This window comes from Hemicordylus capensis, chromosome 2 (genome assembly GCF_027244095.1).
Source record: "Hemicordylus capensis ecotype Gifberg chromosome 2, rHemCap1.1.pri, whole genome shotgun sequence".
In the NCBI taxonomy this organism is placed as follows: Eukaryota; Metazoa; Chordata; class Lepidosauria; order Squamata; family Cordylidae; genus Hemicordylus; species Hemicordylus capensis.
Genome location: NC_069658.1, coordinates 421,578,381 through 421,595,351, shown reverse-complemented (window position 1 = coordinate 421,595,351; position 16,971 = coordinate 421,578,381). Strand labels below are relative to the sequence as shown.

General features: G+C 42.7%; 1 protein-coding gene across 9 annotated transcripts in view; it reads right to left on the bottom strand.

The window, feature by feature from the left end:
- Positions 1-16,971, bottom strand: part of CA10 (carbonic anhydrase 10) — a 509,308-nt gene that overhangs the window by 294,462 nt on the left and 197,875 nt on the right. The window contains exons 1-2 of one of the 9 annotated variants that reach the window (XM_053298321.1): positions 6,622-6,641; positions 1,515-1,579 (exon numbers count right to left, since the gene is read on the bottom strand). The exons of 6 other annotated variants lie outside the window; for them this stretch is intronic. In XM_053298321.1, the coding sequence (XP_053154296.1) occupies positions 1,515-1,579; positions 6,622-6,626 (70 nt within the window). In that variant the 5' untranslated portion in view covers positions 6,627-6,641. Of the gene's footprint in view, positions 1-1,514; positions 1,583-5,526; positions 5,616-6,621; positions 6,661-16,971 lie in introns of those variants that run through there. 2 more of the 9 variants (XM_053298317.1, XM_053298320.1) reach the window with 2 other exon arrangements.

Here is a 16,971-nt window from a genome sequence, read left to right as displayed (position 1 = left end):
TGCTTCTTAGTCAGGCATTTTCCCGCTGCGTCACTTAAGGTGCCACATCTATTAGTCACTATCAATTCCTATCACCTCCAGTTAAAGCATTTTTAAACTGGATTGTTTTTATTCGTTATACTTTTTAGTTATGCCATTATTCTGTATACTATGTTGGAAGCAGAGTATACTTCCCGCCCCTGCTAGATATAGACAGAAAGCAGACAGATCTACCAGATGCTTGATCATCCACAACCCACCCCCGCTCCTGTTGGTGCAGTCCCAGGCAGGCAGCAAAAACAGGTTTCAGAAACTCATGCTGGGCCACTGTACATGGCTGGTGGGCTGCATCTGGGATGGCAAGTTTTGGGTTGTATAGGGCTGAATGTGATGGACCACTGGATTCACTCAGTAGAAAGAAAATCATTATAAACCTGATAATTTATCGTGTCCACCAGACAGCCTACTCCCAAGGGCAGGCATGGTTCAGCTTACATTGTATTATTTTTGAAACATTTTATTCAATAGCAAAGACCTGGCAATAAAGTTGACTATTATGTTTTTCAAATTAAAAATATGACTCAACAGGCCATCCTCATTGTAGGTAACAGAAGGCCAGGGAGGAAAGGTTCTACTACAAATTAGCTGAGGCAAAGCTATGAGTTACGAAGCCAGCTTAACGATTTCCATGCTCACATGTATTCTACAGCCCCACCTTAATGGACACAATAGGCCTCCTCTTGCCTATACCCAGGCACACATATAGTCTTACAAAAACAAATACAGAGGCACTACAGAACGTTCACCACTTTTCAATAACCATTGTACTCTTCATTCTACACTTCACTTCCCAGCACACATAAATATGGCCATCATTCTATCATTAAAGATCAGCCATCATGTCCAACTCTGTGGAGAATCTCTCTGTGGAGATCCTTTTCCCTTCACTTACCCACCCAAGACATAACTGCTAACATAATGCCACACAGTAGTAACAAGATAAGACCAAATGCCGCTGGGTAAGGGGACAGAAATGAACCAGTGGAAACGGAATTAATCCTTTTGCTTCCAGTCAAGTGCTTCAGCAGTCAATGAGCTGGCTCTGCTGGCATTCTCTGGACAGCAGCATGTTCTGTCATGCCCTCATAATTTAGCATCAGAACACCATTTACTCTAATGACCAGGCCAAGAAATGTAGCACAAATGTCTGAATTTGAGCCAGCAAATAAATAAATATACTTTGTTCATGCCCAACAACAAAGGACAATTATCCTTTAATTTTTTTAAATTGTTGACCATGGAAAGCACAAGAGCCTAGCAATTTATAAAAATTACTGCAGCCTTATCCTTTCACACCAAAAGATGGTAGCTAGCTTGATCGGTCAAAAGAAAGAGATGTAAATGGAAAAGGCTGCTAACATTTCTTTTCTTGGTCATGTAGGGTGGCTGGTGAACATAATATCAAGGGAGAGCCATTTTTCTCTTTGTTTCAAGTATAGAGAGACATCCCAATGGATGACAATGAAACCACGTACCTGCCTTGGGCACTGATTTCTTCTCCCATTGCTTCAGACCAAATGGTGTTCTCCCTCCAATTCCCCTGCTAAACAGGAAGCAGGGTGGATAAGGAGCAGGAAGACTTGTTGCTTAGATATCAAATGCTCAGCACAGGGAACGAAAACCCAGCAAACTGCTTATTCACAGTGTTTTAACACCAGGCATTAGTAACTTCAGAAATACAGGCACCTAACCAACACAAATTTCAACTGTATCCATGGACATATCTTATCAGATTTTATTTTATTTCTATACCGCCCTTCCAAAATTGGCTCAGGGCAGCTTACATTAAAACAACGCTAAAATCAAGTAATTGTTCAAATCGAAAAATATAAAAACAACATAAAACCATTATTAAAACAATTAAAACAGTTTTTAAAACCCTGGAAAACTAGGCCAAACCTCTCCGGTTTAAAAACAGTTTTAAAACCCTGGAAGGCCAGGCCAAACAGATAGGTCTTAAGGGCTATCCTGAAGGCCAATATGTACAAAGGCAGCCCCACGTAGAGCACATTTCAATACTCAAGCCTGGAGGTTACCAGCTGATAGACCACTGTTTTGAGGTCCATCAAGGAATGGACGCAGCTGTTGAATCAGCCAAAGCTGATAGAAAGCTCTCCTGGCCATAGCCTCTACCTGAGATACCAGAGTGAGGCTGAGAGAGTACTCTCAAGCTGTGTATCTGCTCCTTCTGGGGGAGTGCAACCCCATCCAGTGCAGGCAAGTCTAACTCATCCCTCAAATTCTGAGCTCCTACAATGAGCACCTCTGTCTTGCTTGGATTCAGTTTCAATTTGTTATCCTTCATCCAGCCCCTTACTGCCTGTAGGCAGGCATTCAGGGAATGAATGCCATTACCTGATGATGAAGATGAAAAGGAGAAGTAGATTTGGGTGTAATCAGCATACTGATAACACCCAGCACCAAATCTCCTGATGACCTCACCAAGCGGTTTCATGTAGATATTCAAAAGCATATTAATATTAAAATTATTACTTTTACATGGCTTCAATCCTCGGGTCATTCAGAGTAAATTGTCCACATAGAAAAATGTATTAATGTAAGAACCAGATCAGTGTATCCAATCTAGAAATACCTAACAACCCATGTAAATAACGTAGATTATTCCTTTGGTTTCACTGGGGTCTGAAGGCTGATCCAATCCATGTTTATTCAGAAATAAGTCCCACTGACTTCAGCAGGATCTGCAGGTAATGTATGCATGGGATTTTAAATTTAGAAACACTTAAGCTTCAGCTGGATTGGGTCCACTGGTAGACATCTAGACTAATCAAGTGCATGCTCACTACAAGGAGGGACAATTATTTTCAATCTCTCCTTCCGTCCGGGGAGCCCTCGGGGACATATTTTCTGCATAGCCCTCGGGGACATATTTTTGGGAGCCACAGTCAGCTATAGAGAGAAGGGGAAACTGACCAAAATAACCCCTTTCCCAAATCACATGATGTGCTTTCTTTGCTTGTGCATGTTGTTAGTCTGGATGTCATCCACTGTATTTAATTTAGTGAATTCTACTCAACATATTTCATATTTCTTAACATATTTTAATTTAGTGAATACTACTCAACATATTTGTGACTCTTGAGGATGTGGACAAGCTGCTTGGAGCGGTGAGGCCTACCACTTGTTCTCTTGACCCTTGCCCAACATGGCTTGTTTGATCTAGCAGTAAGGTTGTTGTAGACAGCCTGGTAGAAATCATAAATGCTTCTCTGAGGGAGGGCAGGATGCCTCCTTGTCTTAAGGAGGCAATTATTAGACCTTTTCAAAAAAAGCCTGCATTAGATCACACAGAGTTGAGCAATTATAGGCCTGTTTCCAACCTCCCATGGCTGGACAAGGCAATTGAGAGGCTGGTGGCCTCTCAGCTCCAGGCAGTCTTGGAGGAAACTGATTATCTACACCCATTTCAAACTGGCTTTCGGGCAGGCTATGGGATGAAGACTGCCTTGGTCAGCCTTATGGATGATCTCCAATTGGGAACTGACAGAGGAAGTGTGACTCTGTTGGTCCTTTTGGATCTCTCAGCAGCTTTCAATGCTATCGACCACAGTATCCTTCTGGAACGTCTGAGAGTGTTGGGGGTGGGAGGCACTGTTTTACAATGGTTCCGCTCCTACCTCTCAGACAGATTCCAGATGGTGTCGACTGGAGACTGTTGCTCTTCAAAATCTGAGCTTAAGTATGGTGTCCTCCAAGGCTCCATACTTTCTCCAATGCTCTTTTACATCTACATGAAACCGCTGGGAGAGATCATCAGGGGATTTGGAGCTGGGTGTTACCAGTATGCTGATGACACCCAGATCTACTTTTCCATGTCAACTTCTTCAGGAGCTTGCATATCCTCCCTAAATGCCTGCCTGGAAGCAGTAATGGGCTGGATGAGGGAGAATAAACTGAAGCTGAATCCAGATAAGACGGAGGGACTTATTGTGTGGAGTCAGAACTCTAGAGGCGATTTTGATCTACCCGTTCTAGATGGGGTCACACTTCCCCAAAAGGAACATGTTCGCAGTCTGGGAGTACTTCTGGATTCACACCTCTCCCTGGTTTCTCAGGTTGAGGCGGTAGCCAGGGGTGCTTTTTATCAGCTCTGGCTGATATGCCAGCTGCGCCCGTTTCTCAAGATCAATGACCTCAAAATAGTGGTACTTCTGTTGGTAACCTCCAGACTTGACTTATGTAATGTGCTCTACGTGGGGTTGCCTTTGTATGCAGTCCGGAAACTTCAGTTGGTTCAGAATGCAGCAGCCAGGTTAGTCTCTGGGTCATCTCGGAGAGACCATGTTACTCCTTTACTGATGGAGCTACACTGGCTGCCAATAGGTTTCTGGACAAAATACAAAGTGCTAGTTATAACTTATAAAGCCCTAAATGGCTTAGGCCCTGGGTATCTAAGAGAGCGTCTTCTTCACTACGAGCCCCACCACCCATTGAGGTCATCTGAGGAGGTCCGTCTCTAGTTACCGCCAACTCATTTGGTAGCTACACAGAGACGGGCCTTCTCGGTTGCTGCCCAGTGATTGTGGAATGTGCTCCCTGTTGAGATATGATCCTCCCCATCTCTGGCAATTTTCAAAGAAACACCTGAAAACCCATCTTTTCACCCAAGCTTTCTCAGCTTCCTAAAATTTTTGGGTTTTAATCTCTGGTTTATTTTTAAATTGTTAAATTGTTTGTTTTTGTATATGTTTTTAACTGCTTTTATGCTATTTTTAACCACCCAGAGATGACAGTTTGGGGCAGTGTACAAATTTGATTAATAAATAAATAAATATTTCAACATGCAGATGATAGAGGTAGTTCCTCTGGTATTGTGTAATGCTAATGAAAAACTCATTAGCACCAACAGTTGAAAACGGGATGTGTAACATCAAAGGGATGAGTGAAACAGCCACATTTGAAAGGCCTTTGCTATTTCAGTCTCTCTTCAAACACTGGAGAAATGCATTTGATAGCAAGATTAAAGAACATGCAATTTGATATTTTGTACAGTTTTTCCAAATAGTAGATTTCTATCTAATCATTGTTAATACAACAAAGAGTAAGAAGTGAAGAGGGAAAGTAAGATCTTTCAAGAATGCTGAGACTGAAACAGAATACTTATATTATAAGCCCTGCTTCACTCAAAACTTACACTAATAATGAGCGGGCTGTTTCCTCTCTATTTCTTCCTGGACATTGGAAAGAAAGACAAAATCTGTTTCCAAGGAAGGTGGGTTACAAATGTAATTAATTAATAAATTTAAACAAATAAACAAGCTGCAGATTGGCACCCACTGCATCACTGGGAGCCTACAGGCCTCCAAGACTATAGCCCTCCTCCCAGAGTAGTCTCAGGATCCACCTGGATCCACCCAGAAGACATCCACTCAGACAGGGAGAAGGAGCACACTGCAGACAAGACCTTCAGCCCAGATGAAAGCACCCTAGTTCCAACATACCCTGAGCAGTCAGGGTTTATTGTACCTTCTTGGTCACCTCTTTGGAGGAGTCCTGGAGCCCTAGACTCCCAGCGCCACCCCGCATGGGACTCCTATTCTGTCCCTAGAACCTCCTTCCATCAGCCTTGGACCCCAGGATATCTGGCCTGGTTCAGTTCGAGTCCGGATTGGTCTTGAACCAGACTGTCCAAGTTCAGTCCGGCACCCATCGAACCCCACCCCCCAGTCCGGTCCAGTCCAGTCGGGGGGGGGTTCATGAAATTTTCTTTTAAAAAGTTTTTTAAAAACAAAGTAAAAATACCTCTAGCCCCTTTGGGGGGCTTCCTGTAGGACGTGTGTGTGTGTGTGTGTGTGTCCATGAAGGTTCCTCCCCCCCCCCGCCGGCCTCTGAAATCGCTGCAGCCGGGTAAAGCAACTCCTTTCAGTCCGTTCAGGCCTCTGTAACTGCATGTGGCAGCCATTTTGGCCACCACCATGCTTGTGTAAATGGCCTCTGTGAAGCCTGGAATAGCCCACGGCCTCACAGAGGTCATTTGCGCATGCGCAGCATCAAAATGGCCACCACATATGCACAAATGACCTCTGTGAGGCCGTGGGTTAGACGCCATTTACACATGCGAGATGGTGGCCAAAATGGCCACAGCGCAGTTATGAAGGACTGAATGGGCCAAAAAGAGTTGCTTTACCCAGCCGCAGTGGTGATTTCAGAGGCCGGTGGGGGGAGAGGGAACCTTCGTGGACACATACACCCCCGCAGCCTACATGAAGCCCCCCAAAGGGGCTACAGATATTTTATTTTTTTTAAAAAACAAATCGATCGTTCCGCAGACTTGTCCGGAGGTTCGGTTCCGGGATGGGATTCAGTTTGATCTCGAACCCCCGGACCCCTGGACTGGTCCGCACATCCCTACCCCAGGAGCAGAAACACCACCATGGAAGGGCTGAATTCCAGCACCAACGGCGAAGTGCTAACTCACTTACTTTGGCCCTTCCTCCCAAAGGGCCTACTCAGAAGGAGGAGGGAGTTCCGCTCATACACCTGCTTTAGATAAGAACCAGACTGAGCTCCAGGAAAAGGTGGGGCTATTTAAGAGAGTGCCTTCTTTGTCATGAACCCTACCGCATGTTACGATCTTCTGGAGAGGTCGGGTTACGGTTGACACCGACTCGTTTGGTGGTGACTCAGGACCAGGCTTTCTCTGTGGCTGCCCGCAGCCTGAGGGCTTTGGAATATGCTCCCTGCTGAAATAAGAGCATCTCCTTCTCTGTTTGTTTGTTTGTTTGTTTGTTTGTTTTCAAGAAGACCTTCAAGATTCTCCTGTTCTTTTAATTAGAATTAATTTTAATAATTTTAATAATTTGTTTTAATAACTGTTTTATACTTTGTATTGTGTCTTGTGTATTTTAATCTGTGTTTTTTAAATTTTGTACACCGCCCAGAGATGTACATATCCAGTGGTATAAAAATATGATAAACAAATAAATAAAATAAATAAAATAACTGTACTTTGCAGGGCTGGTTTCCAAGTTGCCATGGTGCCTGGCAATTTTAAGTGTGGCACCTGAGTGAAAAAATGAATGGATGCAAATAGGAGGAGGAGTGAGCAAGCAGACAAGGCAGAGGTGGGTTGTTCCTCCTGGTCACGTTGATCCATCCCCTGCCTGAGCCGGATGGTGCTACCAGGAAGGAGAGGGAACAACCCACCCTCACCTTGCTTCTTCCTTCCTCCTCCTGATTGCACCAATCCATCACCTGCCTGAGCCAGACAGATGCTATCAGGAAGAAGAGGGGGCAGCCAGGAAGATGGGAGTGGGGCAGTCTGGCTCCTAAATTCTTGGGCTAGCACCTAAAATCAAACAAAATTTGTCAAGGACTTACAGGCTATTTCTTAGAAATAGAGTCACTGCCAGTGTGAGGCTCTTTTAACAATCTAAGACATTTTTATATGTGCTCATGCATATACTTCTCAGCAATCTTTTTTTTCTTTTTCTTTTAATAGACACCACTAACTTAAGTTGTGAATTTCGGCACATTTCTTAGCTTAGGATGGTCATTCTTTTTTCTTTTGTAAAGGAAAATTGATGTTTTTACTTCTTACATTCATAGGGTTTGGATACAAGCTGATTTATTTTACTGCCTCCTGATTAATATTAGATGTTTACTGTGTGGCATGGTAATACTTATTTGTGCAGCACTTTTTGAGAGTGTAAAACACTTCAGCTGTATTATCTTGACACAATTCTTCCAATAATCCTGTAAAGTCAGTACTGTATTATTATTATTTCCATATCACAGTCGAGGCCCGGAGGGAGTGGCCTGCCTAAGGCCAGCTAGTGAGTTCAAGGCAGAGATGAGAATCTAATTGCAGAAATCCTGTTTTCCAGCTCAGACTCTTAGCCACAACATTACACCAGCTCTCAATGCTTTTACAAGACTTAGGCAACATTTTGTAGGCTGCTAAAAATCTTGTGGTATGGTGTTTGCCATCAGCAAGTTAGTTGCGGACAACTATCTACTTAAACTCTCACAAGAAAAGTACTTAAGTTCTTTCCATCTTTTCCACATTGAGCAGAATGGCAAGTAGAAAGTTCAACAGCAGAAGATTTTCTATTTACAAACTTTTACTACAATCCATTTTGTTGTATTTTGTCATTATTGCAATCTAAGGAATTAATGATTTCTTAGAGAGGCCTGAACAGCATGTATCCAATTTGGATTTAGCACAAACAAACACTTATCAATAACAGACTGGAGTGGGCTTTGTGAGCCAATTAAACGATGAGTGCCATTAACTAAATAAATTGGTTCACCATGCATAACAGAGGCTGACTTGCATAGGTTAACATAAGAATGAATCAAAGCTATAGTTAATCTTTCAGCTTTACTTTTCCTCTAAGAAATTAAAAATACTTGAAGAGTATCAGTCAATCTACTTCTGGGCACACATTACTAGAAGAATATAACTATATTCTTGTGCAATTCTTTTCGCTCAACTTTCTCAGTCATTTGAATCTTTCGGTATGGTTTACTAGGTGCCAGTTACTCTGCTAAAACTTTCTTCAAACCAGTTATCATCAACACTAAGAACCAGCTCTTTGATAACACTGAAAGAACTACTTGATCAGTTCTGCATCCCAACAGAGGATTTATAACTGTATTTCTCAGATGGCAGTGCCTACTCCCCTGCCTCACAATGCTAAAGGGGGGATTGCTACCATACAAGGTAGGTGGGGGGTGTAGATGCGAGAAGGGGAGGCCAGGAATTCCAGTGGGTGTACAGAAGATCTTGGATGTACTTACATAGCTGTAGGGATCTAAGCCCCGTTTGGGTTTCCATATACATTCGCATACGGGAATTCTTTACAAAAGCCATAATGTGCAGTCAAGCTACTACATCAGAAATATCCCCTGATCTCACAACAAGGAATATCCTGCTTATGTGTACAAATGTATTAAGGATTTGTTTTAATCAACTATCTTGTCCAGCTTTTTAAAATATAGTATTACAGTTGCCGTAAGAGCCTCCAGGTAGGCTATATGGTGTGATACAAATTATAGGATAAAATACATTAATAAAGAGCTACAGGACATTAGCTGGTAGAATATGTATTTATTTTTCCTTTTAAGAGAAATGTTTAAGCAGGAGTTTCATAATGGGTAAACAAACCTCTCTTTCTCACTTAAAAATCTCACTGGTGGTCAGATGAGACCAGCAGCACATTCTTTTGTTATATGGTATCATTATGACATTTCTTCTCCTTTTGAATGAGGGCTGTTCACCACATTTCTACTGATAATAGCATAGGAAGCAATATTCCAGGATGAAAAATGCAGATTAAGTATTTAAGTAAAATCCTAAAATATGAGAGCGGATCAACAATGGAATTGCCGGGGAATTGCAAGACAGAAATGGGGATGTTGTTTTATGGAACGGCTACTGGGCATCTGGGTACATTTTACAACATACGATGTAAAGAAAACTAGTAATTGTTGTGATTACTGGTGGGTGTTAGCAGCAGTAAACTCATCTAATGAAATATTAGGCTGTTGAAAAGAAACCTTAATCCATGATCGTCACTGCAACTAACTTTTCATTCTTCAGAATTAGGAGTGTTCTTTGTCTGTGACCAGTTACATCTTTGAATACCATCCTATCACGTCTTTTGGTGTCTAAGATTTACGCTTCTCCAGGTCTTTATGGCATTACATTCAGCTTTTATGTAAAAGCCGAGAAGGTCGTGTGGTTATCTAGAGGCATTAGCATCATGATTTTCTTCAAGCTGAGTAGGTGGAAATAATGAATGGACTGCTTTAATGATGTACATCGAGCTCTTTTTTTCTCTGTGGTTTCAATTCCCAGCTCAATAAACTAGCTTGAGATTTTATCTCCGGCACCAGTAATTATATAAGCCAAGAATAATTGCTGCACAAATACAACCTGATTGGCTCATATATTATGGCTGGGCTGCGTTTTAAAGCTTAAATATATGAAAATAATCAAGTCCATTAATGAGCCCTAAGCAGATGTTATAACAACCCTTTTCTCCCTGCCCATACTGCAAACCTGGGCTGATTTTGAGCCAATTCACACAAAACTTCCAGCTTGGTAGACTGAGCACTATGAAACATTCGATCATTCCCTTGCTTTCTTCTCTCCAGAAACACATGTATAGCTAGGCCAGATTCACCCAGAGCGGCTCATCCTAACAAGCCGGGGCAGTGTCCTTCTCGGAGCTCTGTTTGCTCCTCTCTCCCCATCCCTTCCCATCCCAGCATTCATGAGAGCCACACTGTCTGCAGGCTGACCATTTGTCAGGTACAACTGTGCAGGTTGGTCAATGCTTTACCAGCCTGCTGCAGCTCTACCTGATGAATGGTCAGCTTGCAGGCAGTGTGGCTCTCATTAATACTGGGGCGGGACAAGATGGGTGAGAGAGGAGCAAACAGAGCTCCAAGAAGGCGACACAGTTTCTCCAGCTCTATTTAGACATATTTTAAAATGTCTGCACAGTCCTAGATGTATCATTCCCCCTCTTATTCACTTGTGTCTCATTTACCACATTGAGGTTAGTTTCTTTAATCATGGGGCAGGGGTTCCCAACTTTTGGGACTCCAATGTTGTTGAACTACAATTTCCATCGTCCCCAGCCACAATAAGCTGTAGCTGAGGATGATGGGAATTGAAGTTAAGCAAGATCTGGAGCGCCACAGGTTGGGAACCCCTGATCCAGTATACAGTGAGCCCCTGTGAAGAGGCACCTTTTAAAGTGGTGATTCTCTTAATTTAGCAGGGGGAGAGTACTGTTGAATTTAGCAGGGGATGAGCAACCATTGAACCCCAGCACAGCATCCCTCTCAGTGGTTTATTTATTTATTTGACATATTTTTATACCGCCCAAAACTCACATCTCTGGGCAGTTTACAACAAAGCAAACAAACAGAAAAAGTTAAAACATTAGTTAAAATAAATGACAACAGAAAACTGGTTTTTGCTGGTGTCTATTTTATTACTTCCTTTTAGACCGTGAGCACTTTGGGACAGGCAACAATCTTATTTAATTTATTTATTCACTAGTGGGTCCAGGCACAGAGAATCTGTGCCTCTAGCTGGCTGCAGCAGCCTGGCCCGCTGCCGCCACCTGCGCCGCAGCCAGGCCCGCCGCCTTGCCTCCGCGGCCGCCCAGCCAGTCAATTCTCCTGGGTGCGCCAGGACCAATCAGGTGCCCCCGCAGCCCAGCCAATCAGCTGGGCTGCCGGGACACATTTTTCCTGGGCACACCCAGGAGAAATATATATAGAGATTATTCCATGTAAACCACTTTGAGGACTTTGGTTGAAAAGCAGTATGTAAATATTCATAGTAGTAACAGGTGCTATAACACTCGTAGAAATGAATTCAGCTAGGGGACATGCACACACAGAAGGAGGGTTCCACATGCATCTCTGTAGCCAGACAGGGAACTGCATGTGATTCCTAGAGCTGAGATACATGTTCATAGCCCTGGTGAGAAATTCTGAAGTGTCAAGCAACTATTTTGATTAGGAATTGGGTGAGCATTTAGTCTTTTCATGCTCTCCTTCCTTCACTGATCAAGCAATGGCTACTATTCAGAGTATCCAATTTGGATTATACATGCGTTGCCTCGACTGCTGAGCCCACATAAGTGCTGGATTGGGGCCTTAGCCCTCTACCATATTTCCACGCCATCTGTTTCTGGAAACTTTCCAATTCCTATGCCTCTTGCAGCTCCAGGCTGAATAAGTGTTACTGCTCTGTTGTAAGCACACAGCTATTACATGTCGTAGCAACAGCTGCAGATCAGCCTCCATCATGTTCCTGCACTAAAATTATTCTGCATACCGCCAAGCTTGAACTGTAATTAATTGCAGCCAAATATAGACTATTTTCATCCCCTCTCCCATGGTAGGGTATTTATGCTTATTTATTTTTGATTTCCCATTTATTTGCAGGTGAAGGAGAAAAGAAGGTAAAAAACAGTTATCAGCAAACAAATGTATCAGATAGCAGCAGTAGCACTGCCTCAGGAAAAGGCATAATGGAAGATATAACCTGGGTAATTACAGCTACCCATTCAAATACAAGGTCTCAAACCCCATGAGAACTATCTACAACGGCAAATAAGTTTCTGCTTACAGACCTCTTTTATTGCCAGTTCCTGTACTTCATTTATTTTATTTATTTATTTAACACATTTTTATACTGCCCAAAATGCAAGTTCTCTGGGCGGTTTACAACAAAACAATAAAAACAACCAATAAAAAGATTAAAACATTTCAACAATGAAAATTTAAAACATTTAAAACTATTAAAACACAATTAAAATAATATCTAATTAAAAGCCTGAGTGAACAAATGCATCTTGGCTGCCTTTTTTAAAGTTGTAAGAGAAGGGGAGGCTCTTATTTCAGCAGGAAGCATGTTCCAAAGCCTCAGGGCAGCAATAGAGAAGGCCTGTTCCCGAGTAGCCACAAGAAGAGCTGGTGGCAACAGCAGACGAACCTCACCAGATGATCCCAATGGGCAGTGTGGTTCATAGCAAAGAAGACGTTCTCTTAAATACCCAGGGCCCAAGCTGTTTAGGGCTTTATAGGTTATAACCAAAACCTTGTACTCTGCCTGGAAACTTATCGGCAGCCAGTGTAGATCTCTTAAGATAGGAATGATATGGTCTCTCCGAGATGACCCAGAGACCAACCTGGCTGCTGCATTCTGGATTAACTGTAGTTTCCAGACTATGTACAAAGGCAGCCCCACATGGAGCGCATTGCAGTAGTCAAGTCTGGAGGTGACCAGCAGATGTACTACTGTTCTAAGGTCATTTATCTCAAGAAACAGACGCAGCTGGCGTATCAGCCGAGGTTCAGGAAATAATATGGAATAATCTCTGGTTTGGGCTCTTTGACCATGATGTGCATGATGACATCATCACTGTGCATCTGGCCTGGAGGCCAAGATGTGGCTGTGGTTATCAGACCATAAAAAGAATCTCCCCTCCCCCCGCTCTACATCACCCACTACTGGAGTGTGTGATTTCTGGGCCACAAAACAGCTCCTTCCCATTGTCTCCAGTGAGTAATATACAGCAGAGGGGCAGCTGGGAGACCCCAAGTTGAGACTTAGAGGAGTGGCAGAGCAAGGAGATGAAGGAGGAAGTCCTCCAGCATTCCTCAGTGCATCACACCAGAAGGCACTCTTGCTGCCTGACTCAGTGTATGCGCGGGCTGCATGCAACAAGTAGGCACTCTTGCCACCCAGCTTGGTGTATGCTTAGGCTGCATGCACCCTGGCTAAAGGCCGGGGTAAAAAGTAGGGTTAGGCAGGGGCAGGAGTGCCGGGATTGGGAACTAACCCAGTGCTCCACTCCAGCAGCCTAACCCAAGCTGGGCTGCCCTCGCTTGGGTCAGGCTGCTCATGAGAATAGCCTCATCATCTTTTTGCATGAGTTGTGGTTTTTTTTAGGTACACTGTATTGGTATTTCCAGGTAGGGTCAGGAAACACCTCTGTCTAAAAGCCCAGGCTATAAGAGAAACTCAAGTATGTAGTATACCACTCTGGGCTCCTTGAAGGAAGAGAAGGATATAAATGTAAAAATAAAATAAAATAAAATAAAATAAAATAAAATAAAAAAAAATAAAAAAAAATAATAATGCTGGATTAATGGTCTGACTTGGTACAGGGCAACTTCATATGTTCAAGCAGTGCTCTGGATGCAAAGTTTCACGCTAAGGAAAAGAAGAAGAAAATGGGTGTTCTTTCTCAACTTTAAAAATATTAAGATTTCATTGATGAAATTCAGCATTCCTCTTCTGAATAATAGAGCTGTAAATCGGCAGTTGGAAAGGGTACACAAAAACAGATGGGACTTTTATTGTGAATAAAGATGGTTTATAGCTCTAAGCATAAAAGTCTAAAGCAAAGATTGCATTGTTAGTGCCTTTCAAGTGGAGACATACTTTAACTCAGTGGATCCCCAATATTTTAGCCTCACAGAACCTTTCCTACATCAGTTTGTCTGCCAAGGAACTCCTGCAGAAATGCTGAGGAAGTCCAATGCACTGCAAAGGATTCTGGGTCACCTACTAGCACACACACTCAGTTCACAAGGGCCACTGGCCAGAGTTGTTTGGGTTTGCCATTGCCCTGGGCAAAATGAGAATATGCTCTAAAATATACCCAGCATTTACCTACTTATGTGGACTGTAGATGAATATCAGGGCGAAAACTAGACATGATGCAAGAAAGACATGAACAGAATAGCTTTTGGAACTACTGCTAGTAGTAGAGTGGCATAGCAACTGAATTTCCCTCCCAATAGCATTTTCCTACAAAAATTGGGATTGAATCCCCAAACGAAACATTAGAATGTTAGCCTGAGAATATTTTTGTATGGGAAATAAAACTGCACTAAAATGTCACCCTGTGCCCTGTAAATATCAGGGCTTTCTAGTGCACTCAGGAAAATTTGTCTTCTAAACTTTATAGCACTGTGATTCCAATCTGGATTGCTGTCAATCCAAACAGTGATGCTTGCAGTGGAACGACCACCAACCACGTTACTGCTCACCAATGATCAGAATAGTGTGTTCTCCATTTGCAACTATACATCATTACTAGGTTGTCCAGGTCATCCACACGACTTTCAGGAGAACTGTAGTCCGGAATGATGCATGGCTTTCCCTCCACTATGTACCATATTGTGGTGCAGGACCATAGCTGTGCCGTTCTTCAGTACATGAGATACCAATGTTTGTGGCCCATAACCCAAAAACCAGGGATAGTGACTTCCTTGAAGGATGCAGTTGCATCCCAGAGTTCTTATGTTGGACTGAATCAACATAGGTCAGGTTGTTGGTTAGCAGAATTGTTAACAGTCTGAACTGGTAAAGAAATTCTCTTCCAAACATTACTTTTCTCCTGGTGCTACACCAGGATTGTAATAGCTGTTGTGTAAACTGGCTGTCTAGTTGTCCTTGTGATGCAGCAGGCTGTCTACTATGACTAAATATTTTAAACAAGTATTTTAACAGGGTTAAAAGTATTGTAACGGGGCCATTTGGATGAACAGCCTCTCCCGTGTGCTAAAAGGATATTGGGATGCCTGTGGAGGATATACCAACAAGTATGCTCTCAGGAAATTGAATGAATGAATGACATCCCTGTCTTAATTTGCCCCATATGTCTTGATCTAGACCTTAAGATCTTCTTCGGAGGCCCTGCTCTGAGTTCCTTTGCCAAATGAGGTTAGGCGAGTGGCTACGAGTGGTGACACCCCATTTATGGAAGAGCCTCCCCAGTAAGGCTTACCTGGCACCATCACTATGCTCTTTTAGATATCAGATGAAAACCTTCAAGCATAGGCTTTTAAAATTAACACAGTGAATATTGAACAGAAGATGTGTTACAAATATCTGGGTGTTATTTTTTCAAGTGACAGGTAGTTGGAGGACTGCCCATGTGAAGTATGTATGGAAGAATACCCAGAGGTTGGCAAATGCTAGTTTAGATCCTATGAGCCCATTCTCACGTGAAATGAGAAAGGGCTACCCAGTTGGCAGGGAGGAAGCCCAAAAACGCTTACCTCCCCACACATAAGCAGGCTGCCATTCCTAGGCTTCTGCTGGTAGCTCCAAGGGTTGGGGTGCCAGAATGTACCACCCTATGTCCCCCCATCCCCCAGAGCTCAAATAACGCACCACGCAAGTGCACAGTGCATTATGGGGATCCTCCTCCCCTCGTCTGCCAGCTGCAGCACACATGGCTCACCGAATCCCTGGGTCTGCCAGCAGCTGACACACGATCGCTCAAAAGGGGGTAGAAGAGTGCTTGCTCTAACCCCGTTTAGAAGGGAGGCTTCATAGGCGGGTTTGTCGCCGTGGTGCTACCAGGATCCTGGTGGTTCACACACACATGCAAAACTGTTTTGCATGCAAGTGTGTATAGCCTCTATGTCTCCAAAGCAGGCCATCATGCCCCTTCAGCTATTATGGTCTTTCAGGCTAGAGTGCTCCCTCAGTTATTATAGGGCTCACAGATGTGTTTATCAGGATTTTTGCTCCCTTGGAAGTAGTACTATCTCAATTCCTTATATCAGTTTTGGCATTTCCAAGATGCACACCCAATACTGTTGTGTGGCTAGAAGCAGGATTACTGAGTGTTGAAACTCTTGCCTGGTTTTATATTTTCAATTTTTGGCTAAAATTAATTCTCCTTCCTTATGGCTTGGCCCCATTGGTAATGAACAATCATATAATTTGGATTGGTCAAAATTTATAATTAGAAAACGCATGACAAAGGGACTCACTGCAGAATTCCTAATTTCAATGGGCCATAACAATGTGAGAGCGTTACTGAGGCAGCACATTCTGGATATGCAATGGCAGAGGGATTTGAGCTCTGTTCCTAAATATGCTAGATTAGGTAATAACAGATTTATTTATAAGACAGCTAATTATTTATAACTCCGAACCTGTGGCATGTTTTTACGAAGGCTTGCTGTGATGTCTTATCCTTGGCTATTTTAGATGGTAGATTTCATAATATCCCACATAGGAATAGACTGTGTCCGTGTGGTAAATTGGAAGTTGAATCAGTAGACCATGTCCTTTTCCATTGTCAATTTTATCAGGATATTCCTCAATCAATCAATCTTTATTGGTTCGGTCACAGACCAGCAAATAATAGTACAGTTCGATATTCCTCAATAATTGATTGTTCCTATTCTCAAGGTAGATCTAATGATTTTTATGTTGTTTTCCTCCTTCTTGATCAAAAACCTGAAATTTCTTTTAACGTTGCTAGATTCTGTGTAGTTGTCTGCAGAATTCAGAAAAGATGCACTGATCAATCAACATATTAATATGTTAATGTGTTAATTCTCTCATTCTGTCAATAACTTGTTAATAATACCAATGAACAGGTTGCTGATATATGATTTTTTTCTTGATTA